The 25717-nt window shown below is 35.0% G+C and overlaps 3 protein-coding genes across 7 annotated transcripts in view; 2 read left to right on the top strand and 1 right to left on the bottom strand.

Moving 5' to 3' along the window:
* Positions 1-407: 407 nt before the first annotated feature.
* Positions 408-12988, top strand: LOC124412587 (SUN domain-containing protein 1-like). Of its 3 annotated transcripts, none has more exons than XM_046892596.1 (14): positions 408-725; positions 2475-2672; positions 3486-3854; positions 5328-5562; positions 5687-5841; positions 5959-6239; positions 6480-6665; positions 10344-10663; positions 10764-10847; positions 10928-11276; positions 11453-11656; positions 11741-12027; positions 12114-12206; positions 12335-12988. In XM_046892596.1, exons 2-14 carry the CDS (start codon positions 2479-2481, stop codon positions 12443-12445), a joined length of 2868 nt encoding a protein of 955 aa, XP_046748552.1. In that variant the 5' UTR covers positions 408-725; positions 2475-2478; the 3' UTR covers positions 12446-12988. The 3 variants fall into 3 exon arrangements, with proteins under 3 accessions (XP_046748552.1, XP_046748561.1, XP_046748544.1); XM_046892588.1 differs by lacking the exon at positions 408-725 and adding an exon at positions 2057-2121; XM_046892605.1 differs by lacking the exon at positions 2475-2672.
* Positions 12989-16561: 3573 nt separating this feature from the next.
* The window catches only part of LOC124416356 (peroxisomal leader peptide-processing protease), an 81887-nt gene continuing 72731 nt past the window's right edge, over positions 16562-25717 (top strand). Inside the window, exon 1 of the mRNA XM_046897324.1 lies at positions 16562-16692. The gene's annotated coding sequence lies outside the window, so the exon portion shown is untranslated. The remainder of the gene's footprint in view (positions 16693-25717) is intronic.
* Positions 21017-25717, bottom strand: part of LOC124416361 (ion transport peptide-like) — a 41606-nt gene continuing 36905 nt past the window's right edge. For 2 of the 3 annotated variants that reach the window (XM_046897334.1, XM_046897333.1), the window contains exons 2-4: positions 24492-24781; positions 22458-22578; positions 21017-21416 (exon numbers count right to left, since the gene is read on the bottom strand). In XM_046897334.1, the coding sequence (XP_046753290.1) occupies positions 22458-22578; positions 24492-24781 (411 nt within the window). In that variant the 3' untranslated portion in view covers positions 21017-21416. The remainder of the gene's footprint in view (positions 21417-22457; positions 22579-24491; positions 24782-25717) is intronic. The other variant, XM_046897335.1, reaches the window with a different exon arrangement.

Below are 25717 nucleotides of genomic sequence, written 5' to 3'. Positions count from 1 at the left end.
AAAACTGAAGATTCCAGAATGTATTGCAATTCCGTGGGCTCGAAATCGATAAGATTAATTCTTTACCACCAAATATTGCAATGAAACTGCACGGAACTGTGGCGACGGTATTTTCACAGCTGCTGAAATTGCGCGCGAGAAACATTCAGTAACGCATTCCAACCAACCGTCGCGTCGGCTTGGAACGGATGTGTGCGGGGGACGCGATGCTCCAAACAGTTTCGAATTGACCGCCATAACGATTGACACGCGGCATTCCGTGAGCCAATGAAAATCCTTGTCTTGAAAAGCGTTCATAGTGAAAGCGTTCTGATTGGCTGTTGAACTAAGGTTATGTGACGACACGCGCTACTGTGCAGCGTACATTCGAACCACCAACTTTCTACTCCCCTCCCCTCCGAATCGGGGAGCGGAGCTCCGGCGCATTATTAGTGGAATGACGTCATCAGTGTTGTGCGTGTAGAAGGCACGTATCGTATCGCTAGCGTGAATCGTACATCTAGCGGCGGTTGTTTGATAGCTGACCAGTATTTTTCTACGTCTGAAGTAAACTAATGGGATTAGACATGTTCGTTATTTTGTACATAGTGTAGCTTATGTACTCGTGTTATTTTATTATTATTTATGTGAATATTTTTTCTGTGAAGTACACACGATAATACGGTGTTTTATGTACCCGTAATACCAGCGACACCGCGACTCTCCTGCACTTCGGGATAAGCTTGGTAAGTTTTCTATTTATAGATATTCTGTAGCCGATTTACGTGGAACTCGTAGTAAGTATTACGGGTGGCGGGCAGCTGCTGTTCTTCGTCTTCATACGAATATGTATACGCTGTTCTTTCCCTTCGTTTAAATTCACTCATGTTTTACGCGTCTGCCTACCGTACTACCTCACAATCAGTTCCGATTTCTCGGAGTATAACAAATATCCTTATTATTTCCGAGATCGTTCCACGCCTTTCACTCGATGCGAGTCGTAATTTCTTACCTTTCGTTATGTCTGAGATTTTTTCAAATTCCTTGAAAATTTACTGAGTCTATTGAAATAGAAAACATAACTTTAATCGTGTGCTCCATCAAATTTGATTCATTGTAGGTACTATCACCGTCTAAATGAGATAAAAAGAATTTTCAAATATCGAAAAGCAGCAACAATGAAATTAAATTCATCTTGATAGCCAATATTTTTAGTCATCTCGATTTTCCATAGGTATTTTTGATGCCTAATTGTTGCAACTTACTTACTAGACCTTAATTCTAATTCTGACCGGTATTTTTGTTTTTCGCAAAAACAAACACCTAATTGATGACTACGTGATAGAACCAAAGTACAGTGCTGTATACTGTTATCTGGTGTCATTTAGAAATTTCTTCAAACTCACTTAGCATGGCCAGAGATATGAATGAGAACTTTGCATGCATGCTTTATCAATACATACATACGAAGGGGTATGAGAGTATCAATTGCTAAGCCGGCGAAGCGAGCTTGTTTAATATCCCTCTGGGTTGTTAAGTTTAATTTTATATTTTTATGCTTCTTATGATCTAATAATAATTCGAGAAGTGAAATAATATAATTATTGATTGCTAATATCGTAGTAGTATTAGTTGTTATTTATCCTCTTTCACTGCGGTAGAGATAAAAATTGCGAGACGAAGGGTTGAACATAATTGCCATGTTATTTAAATTTCTGGACGTAATTTTTGTAGCCAAGAAACTCATGAGAAGTGAGCAAAACCCTAACGCTCCTAGAGAAGCCAGTAATAGAACTCATTACGTAAAAGAGAAGCGGACCTTAGAGACAGACGCTCTTAGCATGTGGTAGGACATCCTTATTATAGGTCTAAAAAATTCAGAGTCAATGTGGAGGCTGGGCTTGGAGGAGGGACCCTTTGGGGAGGCAGCTATTTTTACACCACATTTCAAGCACAGAATAAAGAAAATCCCTAAAGAGGATCAGAATTCTCTTTCAGCCTGCAGATCTTAGGGTCTTACGCACAATTAGTTTGGGCTCGTATGGCACCATCTCTGGTTCTCTTGCTTACGTTCCATTAACTCCTGAAAAATTCAATGGAAACTATCGTTATCAATCTTGAATAAACAATGCCGAGAACTAGGTAAATTAACTCATCTTATCAACGATATCATTACCAGGGTGTAATAGTGGCATAATAGTATTTTGTGTGAGTGAAGTCAGCCAAATTTTAGGGTATCATCTATCACTGAAAATACTGTTTCCATATCTTGTTTGAAGATTTTGATTTTTCGAAATGGGATCTGTGGAATTAGTGTAACTCAAGTAACTCATTTTCTTATTACAAAAAGTTTACACGACAAAATTTCAGTCAGCACATAAATTAGTCCAAACTGTATCTGATTTCGAATGGAATACTCGTGCACATTTGTATAGTGCCTCACATAACAAAAGTTTTTCGAAATAATCTCAACATATCTCTATCAAATTTTTAAGAAAAATGGAAGGTGAGCAACACCACTACGAACTGCGTAGTAGGAGTCGGTCCAGATCGCAGACACCTCAAGTTTTGAACCGTAGTTTAAATGACATCGAATTACCTGAACATCATTACGATTTGCGAAGCCGTAGCCGGGAAAGGTCTCACACACCAGGGGAAGTGACCAGCAGCCGACGATCAGGGTCTAGATCATTGTGAGTTGCTATAAAATGAAATAATCCTTACTTTTCTTGTAAAGATTCAGCTTTTAGAAGTGATATTCAAAGTTTATAAAACTATGTAGGCAATAACGCGAGAACATACGACGGGCTGTGGAGAAAGATTGAAATATTAACAGAATTATTTGCCTCGTGTCGGTCAAGGCATTGCAGTTACAAAATATAATCAGGAATCGGCAAAGGTTATCTCTAGTATATCTAGTGATGAGTAAATAATGGTCAGCTAACTAAAATTAAAGTTACGATCCGAACGCCAATCTAAGTGGACATTTTGGCAGTCATTCAGATCCTAGGTTCTTGAATTGTGTAAGATTGCAAGCTGTTAACCTCGATGGATTACTAATAATACTTCCTTTCTACCTTGATTTTAAATTTATTATATTATTTGCCATCCGTTGGAATTATTTTATATAATATTTTCTCCATTTCTCTGCATTTAAATATATATGTAGATTATTTTCCTGACTTTGTTAAGTTGCACGTGTTTTTGTGGAAGTGCAAAATTATATATTCTCTACTCTTATGATAAGGACTTTCATCAAAGTTACTCCAGATTATCATTTTGGTTAATTATTAACATACGTTATCATTAACAACAAGGATTGGTTTGAATTTAATTATTTTGTAAGCGTTGATTTTACATTAGAAATTTGCTTCTCGCACAGCCCACACAAGTTTTTGAATTGTTGAATAATTTAATCAAAAAATCATTGGTGTAATGCATAAACTTTTAATGACGAAGCAAAAATTAAGCAAATGGATAATACATATTTTATGAACTTGATACAGACCTGGCAGCATTGGTAAATCTCCTGACAAAAGTATGGAGACTATAACAGAACAGAAAGAGGAAGTTGAGAGCCAGAATCATCAAAGTCAAACGACGAAGTCATCTGTGAGCGTAAAGAAAGTAGAGCGTCGTTCGGAGCGCCAAAAAGCTAAGAGACAGATATTCTCAAATGGACAAAGCGAGATGACTGAAAACAGAAACAACTCGAAAGCAGAAAGGGAAAGACAGAGTTTGACGCCAAGGCGAATATTCACCAGTGATTATTCTTCCGAAGAAGGTGATCAAGAAGATAGAGAGGAGAGAGAAGACCCTCCAAGCAGACCTGGTTCAGCTTATGAAATCTACAAACAAGCAGGAGATTGGTGGAAGTAAGTGTACCCTTTCAAAGTTTTGTATTCACTGTAACCACGTTCTCCATATGAACGAGTTAAAAATCTACGAAACCAATTAACAAGCAATAATTGATGTAAATCAATTTGGGTGTGGTCGAACCCTACTTCTAATTATACTTCTTCACGGGCCACCTGTTAGAATAAATATGTGCATTGTACCATTCAGTTTGGTAGCTGCAGGAAATCGTATGTTTATGCATTCGAGGCACACCCACACTACAGTCGTATGGAAAAAAGGAAGCATGAAATTAAAGAGTTTAGAGAAGGTGTCGTGGTACCAAGGTTCAAAGGCTCCATTTATCGAAACCCCTTTCTTTTGGCAGTTCTAAAATTTAACAGCTGCTGGATTTTTATATGAATTTATTTTTGGTTACTTCCCTATTTCTAACTGATCGAATCAAGAGCTATTTTGTAAAGTTTTAATGATGAATACCTTATCCTTGTGTACTGGAAAAGAATCAACTTTATGATTATGTTAGTTATTTTCAGTGATCCTTCTATATTATGATTGACAAAGTATAAAGAAATTTCTCATGTCGAGTACATGAAATTATATGTGTTTGGGAAAACTTACTTTTAATTTGGATTTACAAGCTTTTAAAAATTTATATTCACGTTCTGTATCAACGGCATGTTGTATTTTGGAACTAGCACATCAACACTAAGATAATACCCGCTATACACACCCACACATACCTTTCCATCTTAATCCCATGAGTCCCACATGTTTTCATAACAGTTCCCTTAATTCGTCCTTTAAATTGACATTTGTATACCAAGTCAGTGGGATTTTTCATAGGCATATGATGGCACCGATCGATCTTTGAATCCGATCATTATCTAAAATTTCACAATTTAACTTCAATATTTGATAAATAAAAACTGAGATTTGAATGGTAGTAAAGATTTACTTAAACGTAGTGTTATGTGTCTTGTAACTTGCTATCGTCACCTTGGTTACTATGCTACTTGATCCAAAGCCTGCAGGTGCACAGGTAACAGAATAATAATACATAATACAATGTTTTATTCACTGGTAAATAATGTTGGGAAGAGAAGAATAAAATTACATTATGTTTAAATGGTCAAGGTCTCAACGTGGGATCATTATTTATTGTTAATCTGATTTTCTATTTACTTATTCAGAATTATATATCATGCTAATTTCAATATTGTGTAACTCCAGCCAGACTTTTACACATGGATTCTCAAGGTTACAAAATATTTCATCACTCTTACTACTAGGTTGTATCACGTGTAAATTCAACCTGACTATGACCTAATCATATTGCTTCACATGCATCAACTGAACATTTTTTCAACATATTTTATGATCTTTTCAAGGTTTTGAATTTGTGTAAACTACGTTTGTCAAAAGAAAAGATTTCATGGTGATGTACGGTAATCAGAATCTATTTCACTAATTGACAATATTTCTTTCAATTTCAGTGTATTTCCAAAAACTGATTACACCTATTCCCAAAAATCGCAGTTCCGATACGAAATTGCACCAGGCGTTATGGCCATGCCTAACATGTCCCGTCGCTCAATTCATTCAGACACAAGTAGCACCCATGGCAGTATACCATCAACGAGTCAACAAAATCTCAGTCAATCATCAACCCAGTTATTAGGAGACACAATGAGCCAAGTTAGCAGAGAAAGTGTTGGCAAAGAATTGTCGGTAAGCAAAAGTTGTATAAAGTATTCTTTAAACAAAATACTCGAAAATGTGTCGATCAAGTTTAATTTAAGCACTTCATGGACAATTGCAAACTGTAGTGTGTCATTTCTCTTCTCTTCAAAAGTCTGCAGATGATCTGTTTTTGCGTGCTCGGCAATCTGATTCCATAGCTAGAGCCAAGCTGTATAAAACTACACATGTAGAGCAGTACAGCAGTCGCAGGGAAGTGATTTACTCCAATTCTGGACAGGCAGAGCCAGTACTCGGTTTACGCGATAGGTATGTTTGATAAAATATTAGTGCTGAGATTAATGCTCTTCGATAATCACACGTTATTGTATCATAGCAACAACTTAGAGCCACTGCTTGCATATGCATGATATTATTTCATTTCAGATATTGGGATGACTCGTTTCAATCGTCACCGGTTTCACGCAGATACGAACCTCTCTTAAATGCAGATTCTGATATAGATATAGATGATACCATATCTTCGGTTGATGGACACAGAAGATTATACATGCAACGGCAACAAAAGGAGTTGAATGTATTTATGAGAATCTATACCAGCGTTATTACTTTTATTATCACAAGCTACACCAGTGTCAAGAATTACATTGGGCTTGGTGAAAACCGAAGGTTGTACTCACCTTCTTACAGCTACAGACAGCAAAGTGGTACGTCTTACAAACTACTTTTCAAGATATTTCATTGCGCTATCAATTCTTTAATTATCGCTAGTATGATATTCTTATGAAAAAAAATTTATTCCTAGAAAGAATACAAAAGTTCTCCATTTGAAGGCAGTGACGTTCAATCTTTCAGAGAAAGACATCATTTCTATTATGCATAGCGAATTTCTTATTGCGTATGCCACGTGTTCACATGAACTCAACAATATTTATGTGTCATTCTAGAATCGAGATGGACCAAAGCATGGCGTTCAATTGATGGTGTGTTACAAAACCTGTATTCGTTATGTGTTCACTTTTTATTCCTGGATACATGGCTTCTCAATCGCACTGCCCCAGTAAGAGAGAGGGTTCCGGATCGTCGTAGAAAACTATTCTGGATGATACTACTACCGTTACTTCTTCTGGGTGGTGAGTGACATTTCATTCTTATTTTAGGAAATAATTCACGTGCGAAATATGTTCGCATATGAAAACGATAATGAGATGAATGCAGTTGGAAATGACTGGGCAACTGTTCTATTGATTTTTTACTTCTTGTGACATTTCTGGACAACTTAATAAACTTGCTTCATCTAGGGTTTAATTACGAAAACAGACAACTGTTTTATAATCACTGATTAAATTTTCCGGTAATATCGGGAATATCCGGTATATTCATTTTAGAAATAATGCGACAGGGTAGTAATTTAGAGCGGGTTTAAAAGAGGTCCATATTCGTTGGCTACATATAGCATTCGCCGATTTTATGTTTCAGGAGCTTACATCATGCACAAATATACCTTTCCCTATCTGGACCCCCTGTATAATGTTAAATCAAACATTGTCGATACCACGTACTATTACATTAATGATATAACCAACGTTACATTTGTAGACTATGACTTATTTGTCAAATATGTCAAAGGTCTACAAAACTTTTCACTACCCACTCCAGATATTTCATTGCCCGCCATGCCTAACATTGGCTGGAACATCACCTGGTCATAATTTCGCACATTCAACTTTTCTACATCATATCGTCTTTCCGTTCTTCAAACTCAGGTTTAGAGTTAAGAAAAAAAAAGAAAACTGCTGAACATTGCGGCTTTTTCAGGACTCTTCTTAATAACTTTTGCAATTCACCACTTATCTGACGGGGATGATGATAATTTGGCTTTTATTACTATCTAATTTGCTTGTCTGAGAGTGAGGCACGATTGAAAATTTCGCATATTTTAAATACTCTTCTAATGTTCTCATTAATGCATTTTGCTTCTTGTATCGATTGAAGATGTCCAGTTCTTTGATAGGTGTTATAAGTAACGACAAGATAAGAAACAAGTTGAAGAACTCTATTTTCTTTTTTGACAACTCCCGAGTGAGCAAAGTTTTTTTTTCTTAGTTATGCACTTGACTAATGTGCACGATATAATGATAATAACGTACTAACATTTGCACTAGTTAGTTATCGATAGGTACTTAGACTCTAGTAACATTCATTTGGTGTTTGATTAAGCAGCAATACGATTTATATTTAGATAACGACTAACAAATCTGGCGTTTGCGTATCACTCATAAAAGATTTGCTGTCAACCAAATCGTCACTTAGTAATATTTGCAAATGTCCAGTAGCCATTTTTAATAATCAAACGTTTGCAATATCCGTATTTGGATAGTAGTAATTTCATGAACGATTGTTCTTTTCAATTCATTTTATTCTATTATTTAATAATTATTCTATAAATCAGAGTAAAACAACCGCTATGGAAAAGAAATTAATATATTGATTAATATATTTATGAAAGATTAAAGTATATTGTTAGAGGTAAATACAGAGAAAAATATTTATGTTCAAAAATTTGTTTCGAATTGCACACAGATAATTTATGAGATAATTTATTCATATTATACACTTCATATACGGGTTGATTCATAAACGCTTCCATTTATCTGAAGGATAGATTTCCCGTGAAAAAATGATACCATTGATTGATTTAATAATAAGTACTCCAGATAACGAGAACATGCGAGTGAAAATGGAACAGTCAGCAAATTGTCTTCGTAGCTTTTATCCGGAAGATTATTATTGCTTCGGTGTTTTTCTCAAGCAAACTTATTCCCACGTTTTTTTTCTCGAAAAATCTAGCCCTTGGTTGAATTTTGGCTGTGATAACTCACCCTTAAACACTCACGTACGTATATATGTGAGTTGTAATTTAATTTCAAACACGTAATAACGTATCTTGAATCTATTTTTAATTTATTTTGACTGAGGTGAATTAAATACACTTCTTACGTAAAATTTCGGCATAAATTTTTCTACGGGATTTTTCATCGTGATTTTTATAAGGTAATTTACCAATTTTTCAAAAAACAGTGCGAATCACAATTTACAAAAGATTTTTTTTCGTAATAATTAAGTTATGGTTTTATACGTTGACTTAACATTTATTCGTACTAACAATATCATATGACAAGCGAAAAGAGAAAAAGAAACTGAAAACTAAAAGTTTACAGTGGAACAAAAATACTTACTCTAATATTATTTGTATCTCGATTTGAAGTTGTTGCTAACATTTTTCTTTATCATTATTATTCACTAAATTTTTATTACTTTAATAACACGCATGCGTTAACTAACAAGCACACACAAGTATTAATGGCATTACTTTTCTTTGCATGCATATATTATTTGGTTTTTCAATTTATCATATATATAACATGTATTTTTACATTTTATTTTCATATAGGTAACTATGGGTTGAAAATTAACTACCTTTAAGAAAAAAATAGTTTTCAAACTGCGATAAAATAAATTTCTACAATCTCTGTACATATAACACAATAACTAACTAACATAAAGTTGGTATTCGTAATTCTTCAATGAAATTGAGTTTTGATAGAACTTAAACTTTCTCTATAGATTAGTTGAAACAGAATCTGGAATCGTGCTCAATTTTAAAAATATCAACAATCCTATTTACTGACAAATGAGAAGTGTACAATTTTCACGTGGCTTGCCAGCATTTAAAATGTCTAATATATTTCGATTGAATTTCTCAAATGGAATAGTTGATAAATGGTACAAATTTTTTCTGAAAACCCACCGTTGTTAGTTATTTTTTACTTTATCTGTAGTTGTAGATTGTGGTAAAATGTCATACGTTGTTGTACCGTGGGGTACAATACATACATTATTATGCATAATGTTAGTATGCAGTACATACTGATTTCGTGTAGGATTTATACGTTTTTACAATACACTCAAACCTTGGACTGATCCTAGGGGTTTACATACATTTTGTTCTACAAGAATCCATATTAATATGTATCAGTGTTTGAACCAATAAAAGTATTTTCAATACGGCACAAATTGGTTTGAAGTTTGCAACACTTTTCGAATTGTTTTTTTAAATGGTAAGTGTATCTCCTTTCTAGGGTATTGTCGGAATTTTTCAACAAATAGTAAAAAAATGTTCCAGCAGGAATTGATTTCCAAATTTGATCAAAGATTATCAGAGCCTAGATAGTGAATTTAGCACGTTACTTGCTGATGTATTTTACTGTCTGATTCTGTATCGTAAGATGATTTTAAAAACTTCAACAAACTATCATGTATTGCGAATGCAATATCTATTTTTTTATTTAATGCTAATCACTTGTGGGAGAAGGATAGAGAAAGGGTAATATCATTGTGGACGATCTCTAAGGGTTTGGACTTGGAGGACATCGGAATATTTCAAATATTATTATATCAATTGATGCAATCAAAAGTCGGGAAATGAATTTTCGATCGACGGATGGCATCTAAATGGTGAGTTCCTTTGTCTATCCTTCTCTCGGTTACCGTATTGGCTCTAAAATCAAAAAAGAATTTTCTATGTCACAAACTCTAACGCCACTTACCGAATTCGTTCATCTCGATGATCCCAATACGGTAACTCAGGAAGGATGCAACGCTTTATGACACACTACACTTTATGACGTTTTACTGAATTTCATGAGTCTGCTACTGTACTGTGTTATTAATAGACTAAAAACACATATCGCACATTTAATCAATCATATTCAAAATAATTGATATTGATTTCAATTCCATTGTTACAGGTCTATGGCTATTGTCATACAGTTTTTCAAACTTAAGCTCCGTGCTGCCACTGGTCACTTACCCGATGTCAATTTTATCATCGATATTTTATTCTATGTCAAGCAGCAGTCAAATCACAGATGGTTCTAAAAATCAAGCAATCGTTACACCAGTGAAAGTATCATCACCATCTGCTGACTCTTTGAAATTAAGCGACACACAAAATTATGGATGGAATGAAAAAATTGTCGTTTCACCCGTTGCCAGTAGTGTAGGGGTTGATAAAGAGAAAGAAAATGAATTGGATTCTATTATTTCGCTACTGGTTGAAAGAGTCAATGTAAGTTGAATTTTCAAATTAAATTTAAGTTATAAGTCATTTTTCTGGTGCATGACTTAATTCTACAATCATTTCAATTAAACAATTCTCTTGCTTGCAGGATGCTTTGACCAACATCAAACAAGACCAAGATGTCATTGTATCTCAGCTCGGAAACTATGCAGGCTTGAGAAAAGAATACGAGGTAAGTCTCAGCCAATCTTGAGTTTGGGAAGTTTCTTTTACAAGTACGCCATTTAACGCAATATCTCATTTTCATTCAAGGAAAAGTTAGCTGCAATAGAGAAGAAGCTGGAAGAGAAGGAACAACTTCTACTCGCATCTAGTACAAACGATATAAATGCTATTAAAATTGAACTACATTCATTGCGTGAATTACAATCAGAGCTTAAATCTTGCTGCGATAAAGCAGCTGTAGTGCCTGAAATCGAAGTTGAGAAGCACGTTAGCAATATTTTAGGTGGATATTTTGGAAGCGAAAATAAGGATGGAACAGGAAAACTGTCTAAAGAAGATCTTGCTAAGACCATTAAAAACCTATTTATTGCTAAAAATGATTTGGAAGCAAGAATAGCCAGCCTCAATTCAACTCTCGAAATTAACACCCGAGACGGTAAGTGCAAAATTACCATTTTCTATAAAAAGTCGAATTAGAGAAACTAATTGTACTATGTTTTTCGTTTATTTACTAATACCCTTTGTTGTAAACACAGCTTACATCTATTTTCGTCTCTAATGTTTTATCAGATTCCTTAGCTTTTTTTTACATCCACTTACTTTCTTTTTTAGTTCAAGACTTGGCTGACAGGGTTATGGCGGAGATTACCAACAAAATAAATATGAGATACTCAACACGTGATGATGGCGGTGACTACGAGGGTGATAGTAGTGGGGGTCTAACGGAAAGGGATGTTCGTAGAATTGTGACAAATGCTTTGAAAATCTATGATGCTGATAAAACCGGAAGAGTAGATTATGCCCTCGAATCAGCTGGTAAGTAATCTATGAAGATTGTATAAATTGTTCATCATTGCAATTCTCATTCACATTACGATACTTGCAATTCAACATTTTCAGGAGGGCAAATCCTCAGTACACGGTGTACGCAGAAATACAATTTGGACACAAGGGCGTACACAATTTATGGATACATATTATTTTATCAAAACACAAACCCGCAAACAGTTATACAAGGAGATCCTATACAGCCTGGAAAGTGTTGGGTATTCCAAGATTTCCCTGGATATCTGCTTATCAAATTACGAACCATGATAAATGTGACAGGTTTTACCATAGAACATGCACCGAGATCTATTCTTCCAAATAGTGACATGAGGAGCGCTCCTCGAAAGTTCAACGTTTGGGTAGGTTCTAGATTTCACTAACTAATTCGGAGATTACTTTTCTATACAGTCTACTTGTATCGGTTTATTTTTGTACTTGGGTTTAGGGATACAACAATGAGAGTGACAAGGAACCGGTACAATTTGGTGATTACGAGTTCAAGGATTCCGATGAAAGCTTACAGTATTTTCCTGTTCAGGTACGTTCCTAACATTAATATCCGATAAATTTGTGGGTCAGGTTACAGCATGAAACAATGAATTTATAAAGAATTTAAAAGTAAGAAAATTCTTGATATTTGTTATTAACTCGGTTTTTTTTCTGCAGACTACACTAAACAAGTCTTACGAAATTGTGGAATTGAGAATTCATAGTAATCATGGACAGATACATTACACCAGTCTCTACAGATTTAGGGTGCATGGCATACCTGCATAGTTATTTTAAAACGGTATAAATAATGCGTAACTACCTGGAATTGCGTGAGTGCTCTTGTAGTATAATATCAATATACAGTTGGCAGTATATTTTTTTCGTCATACAACCGGGCTGTTGCATTGTGATCTTTGATGGCATGGTCAGCATTTGGGCGGGTTGGTATTGTTAAAAAGTATACAATTCTGTGACATTACATTGTAATTATTATATTATTTGGCAACCACATTGAATTCATATGATTGTAATGTAGCCTTGTGTACAAACAAATTACTTGTTAAAGAAACGTAATGGAAATCTGCTACAACAAATAATACACGTTGCCTGTTCGAGTTAGTTTAGTTATTTTAACCAATGATGACAAAAATTTCTCTAATGTTTTGTAGTCGTAAATAAGAGCAATAATTTTGGAGCAATTTCATACATGTAGGGTCATTTATTATGATAAATTTTTTAGTACAATCCGAACGCAGAATTAAATGAAACATTCTGTTACCAAGGCGAATATGTCTGGCGAATTTGTGACCTGCTTACAGGTAACGTAAGACAAAGATACAGAAAATACACAAAGGATACAAATGTGTTAACTACAAAACATAACTTGTAATCCAATTTTCGGATTATTTTTATTCTCTGCTGTTGAGTCGTTATCAATGTTTTTGTTTCACTCCACATTTTTCTTAAATGACTTCTAAATCACTCGAATAAACAGACTTGACATATCATCATTACGAAATGACAATAAAAAAAATTTACCATCAATTCATTTCTAAGATCTATAATGACAACAACATCTATTCAGAAACGACTCAATATTTACAGATTTTTGTATTTTTTAAATTGAATTACGTATATTTATGATTCGAATAAGGTACTATGATTTAATAACTATTTAAGATCCTAGTCATAAGTAGTGCTTGCTAGACTTAAAATTAGTATCCCGCATTATTTAAATACTTGCATGATACTTGGTGTGGCATAATATTCCGTTTTTTTTTGTTTTTTTTTTTTGCTGAATCTAATTACTTATACGTGCGATTGTTTAAAATATTTTCAAATGTGACGAAATAATCACACGATAAAGCATAGTCTGTAAACTGATGAGTATGTAATTTTAAGGGCCAAAAATTAGGTTAAGAACCATTCTTAGTAGTCTCGGAATATTAGCATTTGATTAAACCTATCTTACTTAACGGAGTGCCCTAGTCGATTTCGCCATTGTCGTATATACCTCGAATTATCCGAGTCCAGGTATCTCAAACGCAAAAAGGCATAACAGCTGAGAATGATAAGAAATAATTGATTAATCGAGTATAATTGATTATTTTTTTTATTCAAATCGACCGACTTGATTATTTTTCCTCATAGTCGGATTTGGTTTTTTACCCCCATGAACGATGCAATACAATATCAATTTATATGATTACAGCATCAATCACTACAGTTGTCTTACTTACTAAGTACGTATTTCATATAAGTGAAAAATAAATTAATATTTTCACCTGAAATTGAAAAATATTTTGAATGAAATTATAAATCGTCAAAAAACGTTTCTACTATTAACACTACGTACTGAAATTTGAACAAAATTTTGGTTTCATATGCACAGTTTCAAAAAAATAGGAAATAATCGATCAATCTATTAATTTTAACCGCTTCAATCGAGTCGTGTTACATTATTTTTTTTTTCTTGATTAAACAAGGCATCGATTATTTTTAGCTTAGCGGCTATGGCTAAGTACAACCCAATTCTACATGCAATTCTGAACCAAGCTACTCCAACACAATTTCATTTAACGTATTTAAATAAAGAAATGGTATGATTTCTACGAATTTACTATCACGATTTCGTAGAAATAATGCCATTTCTTTATCTAAGCGTTAAATGAAAATTTGTTGGACTGTTTTTGTCCAGAATTGCACGTCGAATGGGGCTGTATGCGCTTTTTTGCCTTTGAGATACGTGGACTTGGATTATTCGAGATATATACGATAACGTCGACACCGATCACGCTTCCCCCTTAATATTTCATTATGAGTGCAGTGAATTAAAGGCAGAAGTATTGAATATGAAATACCGTGCACATCAAATACGATGCGACCTTGAAGTTAGATCATGAAATGTTTTATTGAATAACAAATAGGATATATATAGTAATTTTAGAATCACAAAGCACTTTGTTTGCTAAGTGTACGTATAAGGAGATAACAGATCTATTTATTAAGTATGAAGCTACAATGAATCAAACGAAACTTTTTATACATTTTACGAATACTATCTTTATTTTTGGATGCAGACATGATAAAACAATTAGCTTGACACTATATTTTTGTACATTTTAATAAAAACGCAGTTCTTAATGTGTGACTAGTAACGACTACACAGAAAAAAAAAACCCTAAAAACAAGCTTTCTTAAATCAAAACAACATGCCTTTTTAAAAATTTTGTACGCATAGTGTAGCTAAAAATATATTAGTGAATAGGTACTGATTTCTAAAGTTACCCAAAGTTAAGAGTATAGAATAATTTATTTTCAACACCAGCTACCATTAAAAATCATAATACATAAAACAGTACAAATAATAAGAAAAATATTACAAAACAAATAAAAAGACTATTACAAGCAGATACTTTTTTATAAACTACAATTCAATTCAGTTGGAACATTATTGTTTGTAAAAGCTGTATACTATGCATGTAGAGTTTGGACTATTTTGTTTTTATAAATGCACTTTTAGCACCAGCGCAAACAAGTTGAGTGAAATTATACATATGAAATTTATGTAAAATAGAATTATATTTAATAATGTATTATATTCTCTATGAGAAATAACATTTTATGATTCATATATATATTATATTATATAAATCTAATGCACATGGCATTAAAATAAGAAACCATTTCATTCAGAGACACGGTGGCAAAAAAGTATATTTGCATAACATTAAAATAAGTATCGAATGTAAATACTTCATAACTTTGAAATTGTAAGATGAAAGATAATTACCAACTATCAAAATAAAATCCGGAGTTCAAACTAGCGATACATATGTATCAAAATTAGCAATATTTGAGGTTCTTTTTTAAATTAGTTCAAAATTAGTACTTAATTGTTCGATACAAACTCTTGAACTCTTTTAATAATATTAGTGGTTTTCATTAGTATCTAATGTTTTAAAAATAACATTACTATAATTATTCACGTAAAAGATTTTAATTTTGTGAATAAAAGAGTATAAAAGAAAACATCCTTACTGCTTGTTCCGGACTTGATTATGCAAAAAAAATGGAATTTAATCTAATAAGAACTACACTTTGTTAGGCTGCTATTTTCGAAAAAAAATGACAAGTATCTGACTAGAGGTTTCAGTCCCAAATAAGCACCAGATCACCTATAATCAGTTTTAAGACTAAATAAGATTAAGGGGGACATCGGTGAAACTTCGGTCATATCAAGTTCTTTATTTTTCAAATGACTAAAAAAAGTGTGATAAAAAATTCCTTGAAACAAAATTTAGATTATGGTAGTATGTGTCCCGAAAAAAAATATCAATCTCCTACGATGGAAGTGTATGCGCAAGGAACTCTTGGGAGCGGTACGCTGAAAATTTCCTGCCACAAGTTCCTTACGCATACACTTTCATCGCAGGAGATTGAAATTTTTTTTTCAGAACACATACTACCATAATCCAAATTTTGTTGGAAGGGATTTTTCATCACATCTTTTTTAGCCGTTTAAAAAATCAAAAACTCGATATTATAAAAATTTCACTGTAGTCCCCCCTTAAAAATGATTCTCACCCCCTGGCCAATGGCAACTGCTTCTACGTGAAAGTATCGCGCTTATCACTCACTTACTCTGCGTGATTAGGCGTCAGGAGAAACATTATTGACTCGTCTTCGCCCTTGAGTTCGAGATATTAGACAATCGTTACGTGATTCGGCAGTAACTTGCCATTGGCGCAGTAAGTCCGATCTGTTGTTTTGACTTTGTTCTGTGTCGCAACGCGTATGACGTCGAGATTCGCGGGTTTTGTATGTTTGCAGAATCAGCAGTTAAGGTATTCGAGTGGTGCCCACGCGTGCTCGCAGTGTATTCATGTTGTCAGAAGCAACGGGCTGAACAACGTCGCGCAGCGCGTTCTTACTTATCGGAATAAATACGCTCAGACAAAGTGATTTAAGGTGTCAAGTTCTCAGTTTGTGTGTCAAGTACCAGCGTAGCATCCGACATCGTAATATCAGAGGTAAGAGGCTTCCTTCGCTTAATATAATGCAATTTGTTTTTGTTTTCCTCGGTAATCTGTCGGAGGCATGGCGTCACATTAGTTTCTCTCTTACTCGACAGATGGGTTTCGTTGTTTTGATCGTCGTCATGTGAGTCGTTTGCAGTTCGTAAACGATAGCCGCTACTTTCTAATTTTTACTGACATACAAAGTCGCGGAAAAGCAACCGCCGACACTTTTTATAATCAAACTACGAACAGAAATTACATATCTGTTCATTTTTTTGTGTTGACAAAATGTAGTTACTGTCAACAACTGAACCCTGAGTTACAAGAATTGGTGTAACTCTACGGTTTTGAAATGGTCGATAATTGCGATAATTTCACGCACTGTGTAATGAGACTGTGCACGGCGCTTATTGTGAAATCATGAGTGTTGTTGTCTTGTGCGAAAGGTCACGAGGTCGACTCGGATCACGCTGTTTTCCGTTCGTTCCGTTAATTTCCATCGTTGCAAAAGCTTATTAGATACGATACGATACGAATGAATCGCCAAACAGCAGGACGTTGCTCTGATTCGACAATGATGCAAAATTTAAATACGATCAATATATAAAAGAAAAAAAAAAAAAAAAAAAAAAAAATGTAACTCTCGATACCTACACTTGTGAGAGTCATGCCATAAAATGTGTTGTGGTATTTGCCAATAGATATTCAAGCATTAGTGCTCCATAATACGAAAACTTTTTTGGATAATTGTATTCTGTACTGTATATATAGAATACTATTAAAACTAGTAATATTCAAAATAAACAAAATTGCATTTGTTTGATAAAGAACGACTATAAATATCTCTGGATTAGATAAAGTACGTAGTTGAAAACTCATTTATCACGCTTTATCGTATCTTACTTTGCGGGGTTGCTTTGCGTTTTGTTTTTTTTTCCTTCATTAATTGCTTTGCGTCGTAAGTCGTCGCGCCATATGTAAGCGCTTACTGTTGATGATTTGATTTGGCTTTTGAACCCTGCAATTGATTACCGCACTTACTTGTATCCAGCGGATCTGTTGCTTTTTTTATCAGATTCATATATATATATATATATATATAAAAGCGTAGTACATTCAGACGTATTTTGTTGCTGTAAGTCAGAAATTTTATTATCTTACGATTTACTTAGTCTGTATCTCTCGTGTGACTCTAATGACATTGATAAAAAATGAAAAAATTCATTTTTATACGCACAGTGGAACTTTGCAATACATACTACAGACTATTAATAAATAAGTTCAGATAAAGTTCAGATAAAAGAGATTGGACAAGGTTGGTCAGGCACAAAAAAGTGTACTAGATCTTGTTACTTGATTCACTCGTTTATTCGTTTAAACAAGCATGTGTATACCATAATTGATATAAGACATACACATATAATGGGTAAGATATATTCATATATCGTACATAAATAATAATCAGTTTTGCTTCACCGAATATTTATTTTATTTTATGAATTCAATTTTTGCTATCGTTCATTGCACTCGATATATTCAATACAATGTCTATATATAATATACGAAATATAATAACCATCATTGTATCATATCAACGCAATATAAATTAACCGTCGTTAAAAAAACAAACAAAAAAAAATAAAAAATAAAAATAAAAAAATAAAATGATGTAAAAATAAACTACGTATATGTTTATAAATAAATAAAAGCTACGCATGAATAGTAGTCTACCTATAGTGCACTATACTTATTCACGAACTAACAAAACGATCAGCGTATGATGTTTAAGAAGTAAATTATATTATTATATATTTATAAAGAAAAGTAATACAATCGTGTATTTAATAATATTCTTACGTCGTATAATGAAGTTGTTGGCTCGATTTGTTTGTTTAAAATAATAATAATGATACTAATAATAAATAAATTTATCCGAGCTGAATCAGTTTGCTTAAACGATCTTAATGCACCGGTAGATAATTGTATGGCCAAGTGGTTGCGTGGAATTATTCTTATTGAAGTATACTGTACATCAAAATGATCGATAATGGTATTCATACGTATAGTTACGTATGAACACACTGATTGGCAAAATATAGGTTGCAAATAATTCTTACTAGTAGGTATACATTTGCATATGTGTATTACTTGTAGGAAATGAATTTCGAAGGTCATTTTAAAAATATACACACGTACTTTCTGTAAAGCACGTCCAAAGTATATTCTTGAAATTGTGTTAAACATACATTCAAACTGCAACTAGTAAGAATACGGATTATCAATACTGACGTTGGAATGATTCAGATATATTCTGCTGTGAATGTTTCTATTACGAATAATATGGTTTAAGATTGCCTGACTCATGTCGTATTTTTCGAATTACGCGCGGATTTCCAGACGTTGAAATGATACCTAATGCTTAGTTGCATTACATGATTTGGAGTAAAAGATTCAATTTGTAAATGTGTGCAAGCATAGAACAAAGAAAAAATATTTTATACAAGAATCTAAATCCAACCACTAAATTTCAATTAAAAACAGAGATTTGAAGAAAATCTTTCTACTCTTTTCTATTGGAAGACAATTATTTTCAGAATCAGTGAAATATATTCTGGCACAATAATATCATAACTTTGAACAATTTTCCATGGTATTTTTCCAGTAATAATTGATATAATGATAATAATTAAAATTATGATGATAATAATTGCGTATGCATTTTTAATTGGCGAAAGAATAAAATTTTCTTCGCATAATATCAGTATATACATATACACACACATACATGATGCAAGCACACACGAACACATCCTTCACACACACGCTCATAAATATCTATGCATATCATATATAATATGCATATATACCTAATACTTCAATCAGTAATTTTTTTCTTCTTCTTTATTAAGGGTGAAAAAATAAATAAATATTACACAATGCTAGTATATACTTAAAAAGAAAATTATACATAATTCAACTCGTGATGCTACTCTGTAAATATTCTTCAACGGTATTGTACCTTATTTTTTCCACTTTTTTTTTTTTTTTTTTTTTTTTATTCTTTCTCTGTTTTTCTTTAAACGTATCGGACATAGATTTTTGACCGGGTTAACTGCACACGTGTATCGTCACCGCAAATTAAGCCAATATTATTATCTTTTTTTTTCTGCTATATGTCACACACAGGTTACAAATTCCGTATTACTATCCGCCAATTTCATTTATATATTAACCACTATAGTTACGTGATATAAACATAAAATAAAATATATCTTATTTATAATATATTGTTTTAATATTTCGTCAAATTATGAAAATAATCGCAATGATAATGTGATTATTAATAGTGTAATAATTGTAGTAGTAGTAGCAGCAGTAATAATAATGATAATAATAATAATAATAATAATAATGATAATAATAATAAAATAATTAATATACTATATATCGCGTAGATATCTGTGGACTAGAAGTTGTGTGAAACCTATTATGGGTCTCGTGCTATACCTATATTATAGTTTCATTTCCGTATCGAGTAATTCAGTAGGTTTCGGGTTGTTAATTTTGTATGTTCTAAATTGTTTTTTCCTGCATAAGTTACATTTATCGCTGTGTTGTATTTTTGTTTAATTTGTGTGTGTTGAATTGATCATGCGAAGTCTTGATCGGAATGCATCCCTATACTGTTCTCTGTCCTTCGTTCAAACATGCTAATGACTAACGTCGTAGAAAAACAAAATTGATTTGAAAAAAAATTGGAGCTACCTGCAGGTTTATTCATCTATCTGGAGATACAAAACAAGTAACGAAACTGTACTAATTCCTCTTTCAATACTTTGTCAGGTGAATGAATGATTATCATTGATTTTGCTGATGTGTAGTCGATATAAGGTATGCGCTACATTGTTAGCGAATCATGAGACGATGAATTTCACGTAACCCCCGATTCGCTACTATATTTTGCGGTGTTCATTTGATATTTGAAATTAGATTCGCAAAAAATTTCATTCGCTTACTGTTGAGATGATTTTTACTATTATAATAATTATTTGCTTTTTTCCCTCTAGAAGATCACCTTTAGTATACGAATCTTTTCGGCAAAATAATTATTTCCGTAGCATCACATGTTTTTTTTGTCATAAAAAAAAAAAGTAAGAACAAAGAAAAAAAAAAAAACACCAGCATTACAGATAATAATTGTAGCAAAATAAATAGGTGGAAATTGGTGGTAAAAATTGACGTGTATATAAATGATTGAAACTTTTCAAGATAAAAGCGAAATATGAAATAAAAATATCGACGTTTATAAAAACGGAACATGAATTAGACAAATATATATATATGTATATGTATATATTTTGATATTCGGCTAACAATAAGCGAGGTGTTGAAAAGACAGTATATAGGGTATGTGTATAATAATATTGTATAATTTTTGCTAAAATTTCGGTTTTGTAAGTAGGTGGTGGTAGGTAGGTTGGTACGTCGAGCGGCACAGCACTCGCGGAATTAAGGCCGCGTTCACGCCGCCGCGATTATTTTTAATTTACGATGTTATACTGCATGTGTGCACGACGACGCGTTGCCTCCCTCTACGTACGGCAAGCTTCCTTTACCTTTGACCTTACTTCTTGCGGCCCAGGTACTCGACCATCTCCTGGAACTTGTCTTTTTCGTCTTCAAGCAGCAGCACCTGGATACAGCTCGTGAAGTATTGTGTGCTGAAGCAGTCTTGTCTATAAAAACACACGAATAACAGGTTGAAAATTGCGAAATTTTACCAAGTTCATCGGCGCGGCGGTGCGCCTTCAAAATAGTCAGCTTTCGTCACACGTTCATGCGTCGTGTCAAAAAGTGAAATTTGCAGTTTAATCAGTTGGTCGTTTACGATATAAATTTACTTTCTGCACGTATGGTGCAAATAAATTATATAAATATATACCGTTGAATTTGTTGCAAATTTCTTTTTTGCGACCGTGAGACGAAAGCTTGCAAAGTCATTGTGCATCAAAAATACAAAATTGCGCAATTAGTATGTGTCGTGGAAAAATATCGTTGTTAGTAGTTGTGCAGTGCCTCAAAAAACAACGGCTGCTGTAGGTTAAAATTTGATTCTGAAAACGACGTATCCTGTAAGGTGTGCAAAAACTCGTGCAGTGTTGGAAGCAAAAGTTTCCAAAAAAAATGAAACGGTTAAAAGAGAACGTTACGTTGTCTGCGAACGCAGATAAGAAAACACAAAAAATATCGTCGTATTAAAAATGACGAAGATCGATGGCTTAAAAGTTTCAAAAAAATACAAAATTCAAATTCATTATCACTTTTAAAAAAAAAAAAAAAAAAAAAAAATTACGAGTGATTAATAAGGTTTAGACTATAATTGACATTTGTATATTTGAAGATTTCCAATACCAAATTACCTAAGCGTTTTCTTTTGAAAGGCCGCGATGTGGTGTATTGTATTGCAACGTTCAGCGAAGAGTAATTAACATAGAAATTTTTATAGAAATATACAATATATGGGTGCAGTAAGTGCGGCAAAGAGAGCTTTATAGATTTACGCTTGCTTCAAGCAAAAATCTCGCCAAGAAAGAATAATAATTAGTCACGATAACTGTATTAGTAATAATAAATAATATCAGAATTAAGCGATAAAAATGAAAAACAAACAAACACAACCAGTGAAAAAGAGAATATAAAAAAAAAAAAAATGACAAATCAGATACTACAGAAATAAAGTTAAAGGGACAAATCATAAACTCAAAATAAAAAGCTACCTAAACCCCGGGGTCAGCGCCGTGGAGTTGTTTGATCCAAGTTTGGATTTCTTCCATCTCGTCTTGAAGAAGTAGAACGTCGAGGCATCCCTTGAAGTAGTCGGACGTGAAACAGTTCTTGCTGTAAATGGTTAAGAAGAATGTGGTATTTTCTCTTCATTTTTTTTTTTTTGTTGTTTTTTTTTTGTTCTGTTTTTTCTTTTGCTCATTATTCTTGTTGTATAGTAGGCGTGTAAAAATCTCGTGACATTCTTAAAATAGCCGTTCCCAGCTCTGCTGCATGGCGTACGCGAACGGACATCTTTTTCCCCCCATCGCGTCTGCGATTGCAGTTGCCCTGCACTTGGAATACCCGCATCATTTCCACCGATACTATGCGACTGAATATGAAACCTAGGGTTCCAGCTCCAAGCTTACTACATCCGACCAATATTGTTACTGTAATCAATGTTTACTTGTTGCATAATCCCGCGTCTGACTAACTACGTTATTAAAAATAGTGTAATCAAGCCGCTTGCATGTTCGTTTTCTCCGTTTGCGGTCGAGCGGCCCTTCCGCGGCTGTTTCTGATCGTAAAGCTACTCCGAAATCGTGGATTTGATTCATGGCTGTTCAAAATTTCCTGGGATATATAGGTACGGGTGTTACTAGATCGAAAAATCAACTTTTCAGATTCTACTGACCCAGATTAGTTCACGCGGTCGGTTATGTAGACGAATTGTTATAACCTTTGAAAAATCTGAACGCGTGCTATTTTTATACCGAAAACTGGAAGTAAGCGGAATATCTTGAATACAGAGTGGCGAAGCTCATTATCAGGCCTCAAATTCACCACATTAGTGGTTGATGAAAAAATTGACCACTGAATAAGAGTCTGAAAATAACACCCGGATGGCGTTAGGTTTATTGAATAACGTGATATGTATCATAATTAAAACTTGTCAATTTTTAACACCCTCTACATAATTCCCGCCATGATATTACCGAGATCTATTCGGGACACCCTGTACCGCGGTAGTATCGACTCGAAGTGCAACTCCGTTCGAAACGCGCTGAGACTTCAATGCGTCTCGTGAGAGATTCGAGTCGCGAGTCTGCCAGTAGAATCGTTGGTGACACTGGTCAACCACCGTTTATACTCCAATTCACCCAACAATGAGAGGGTCGAGTTGTCGCCGGATCGAACCGGAACATATGACACGTTTAATCGCATCACCTAGGTCATGTGCTTATAACGGCGGCGGCACGTTTGCTTCTTCCGAAGACACGTCACGCTCAAAGGTCATAGTTTATACGGCATCCTTAAAATTCAAAACCGATTGTTGTAAGGCCGTGAGAAACGACGAGGATGAGGATCATCGGAATGATTATCATACACCTTATACGCGTGGATACCACCGAGGTACAAATCCTCGCACGTATTGTGCATTTATACTTAGGTTGGTACACCGGAGCTTCGTGGACGACGAAGCGGCGCACTCGCGAGTGAGTCCATGAACGATTATATTATAGTGCCGCCGCCGAGTAGTCTCCGTAGATACCCAGGATCGTGGAGCGCGGTTCATGCCATGCAATAAACATCAAACGAGTGAGTAATGGTGTGTACACACGGGTGTACGCGTTCTACTATATAGGATGCTGCTTGGCATTCGCTCGTAAGTTATAAATAGAAGAGAAATCTCACTCGTTTCGATACGCGTGCCGACGTCGCTTTTGCAACAAATTACGACCCGACTCAACACCCTCTCGCGATACACCAGCCAGCCAGACAGACACCATGGACTGTTAGTTAGGCGATTTCATGTCTCCCGGTGTAATTTTGAAGATCGTATTATCGATGGTGGATCGCGAATATGATTTTTCCGGGCTGGCTGACACCGCGATTTCCTGCATCAGTGTGACTGTGATGATCAGGCGGGTGAGAAATGTTTTCAATGAATTTAGTTGGCCCGACGTCCCGCCACGTGGATGCAGGATGCAGGATGCATCGTGTATAGCGGGTGAGACGTCGTCATCGAGGAACGGGAGTTATACCTGCAGAGCGAATGCAGCTGGGGCTCGCGGAACAGATTGTAGCAGTCCTCGCAGATGCGGTCAAGGCGCGCGAAGAGGCTTCTGTCGTAGACTCCCTTGCAGTGAATGTCCAGGAATGACCTTTTTCCTAACGGGTGTCCCATTAGGACTCCGGCGTCGGCGAGACCCAGACTCGAGGACAAAAGAAAGACGGCCGTTGCTATCGCCAGCGTCCTACCGGGCAGGGACCTCGTGAAGTTTGATCCCTGAGCGCTGCAGGAGGAGGATGATCGCCTTTGCTGATGATGCATCTGCAACAGGAAGCGTCGGGTTTGATTAGCAATGCATCGGTTAGATAACGTGGGAAGCGTGAAAACGTAAAAACAGTGACATCGAAAGAGGTTTCAACTATTTACTGATGCAGTGTAAGACGTGTGGATGGATTTTGGCGCCCAATCTCGAGTATAACGGATCCACTCAGTAGGTACGCCGGGGATATTATTAGATCTTGAAATGTTTTCAATTAACGTCGGGCGAGTACGACGACATGCAATAAATCTGCAGGTTGTATCCCGATGAACCGGCCTCGAGTTTTTGCTCAAGCGTAATAAAAATGCGTGACGTCAGGTGCCCGCGGTCCGCACCATTGCACCAGTGGTGGTGCGTTTGTGTTGTGTGGAAAAAATCGAAACTGGTTGCAAAAAGAAAGTTTACTCGAGCAGTTAAGAGAACCGAGTGAAGTGAAGTGCATTCTGACCAAAGAAAGATTCGCTTCCAACAGCATCTGGATCTTCCAGCTGAACCGAACCCGACCGTCGTTCCCAGACTTGACGAAAGCCTGATTAATTTCTACCAACTTTGATCTTAAATCGTATAATTTTGTTTGCGTTGCGATCTAATCGCAAGGAGGCGATATTTTTTATGTAAAGCTCGTAAATGATAAGAGCGCATATGGAGTATAATGGACCGAGTAACCGACCGACGGAAATGCTTCCGACGACTGTACGCTGGTGCGTATAAGCGAGGTGCACTTATAGTTGTGCGGTCAAGTTGTGTTAGCTGATGGTTGGTGATCTTGTGGGCTGGTCAGCGGAGCACGCAAGATAATTGGACCGGCGTTGAGATGAAAGTGCGGCCGCCGAGGAGCTCGGAGAAGTTAGCTGATCGTGAGATGCTGAGAGAGGTTTCAGCTCCTCCGCCAACTGAGCGAACCTCGCTCCAGGGTGGAGTTCTTCGAGATCCTTGTT

This window comes from Diprion similis, chromosome 2 (genome assembly GCF_021155765.1).
Source record: "Diprion similis isolate iyDipSimi1 chromosome 2, iyDipSimi1.1, whole genome shotgun sequence".
Taxonomy (NCBI): domain Eukaryota; kingdom Metazoa; phylum Arthropoda; class Insecta; order Hymenoptera; family Diprionidae; genus Diprion; species Diprion similis.
This window is presented reverse-complemented; position numbering and strand designations above follow the sequence as displayed.

Coding starts and splice junctions, on each gene's coding strand:
- LOC124412587 (XM_046892588.1), top strand. Junction 11,277..11,452: donor CGAAATTAACACCCGAGACG/GTAAGTGCAAAA, acceptor TTTCTTTTTTAG/TTCAAGACTTGGCTGACAGG. Junction 12,207..12,334: donor TACAGTATTTTCCTGTTCAG/GTACGTTCCTAA, acceptor TTTTTTCTGCAG/ACTACACTAAACAAGTCTTA.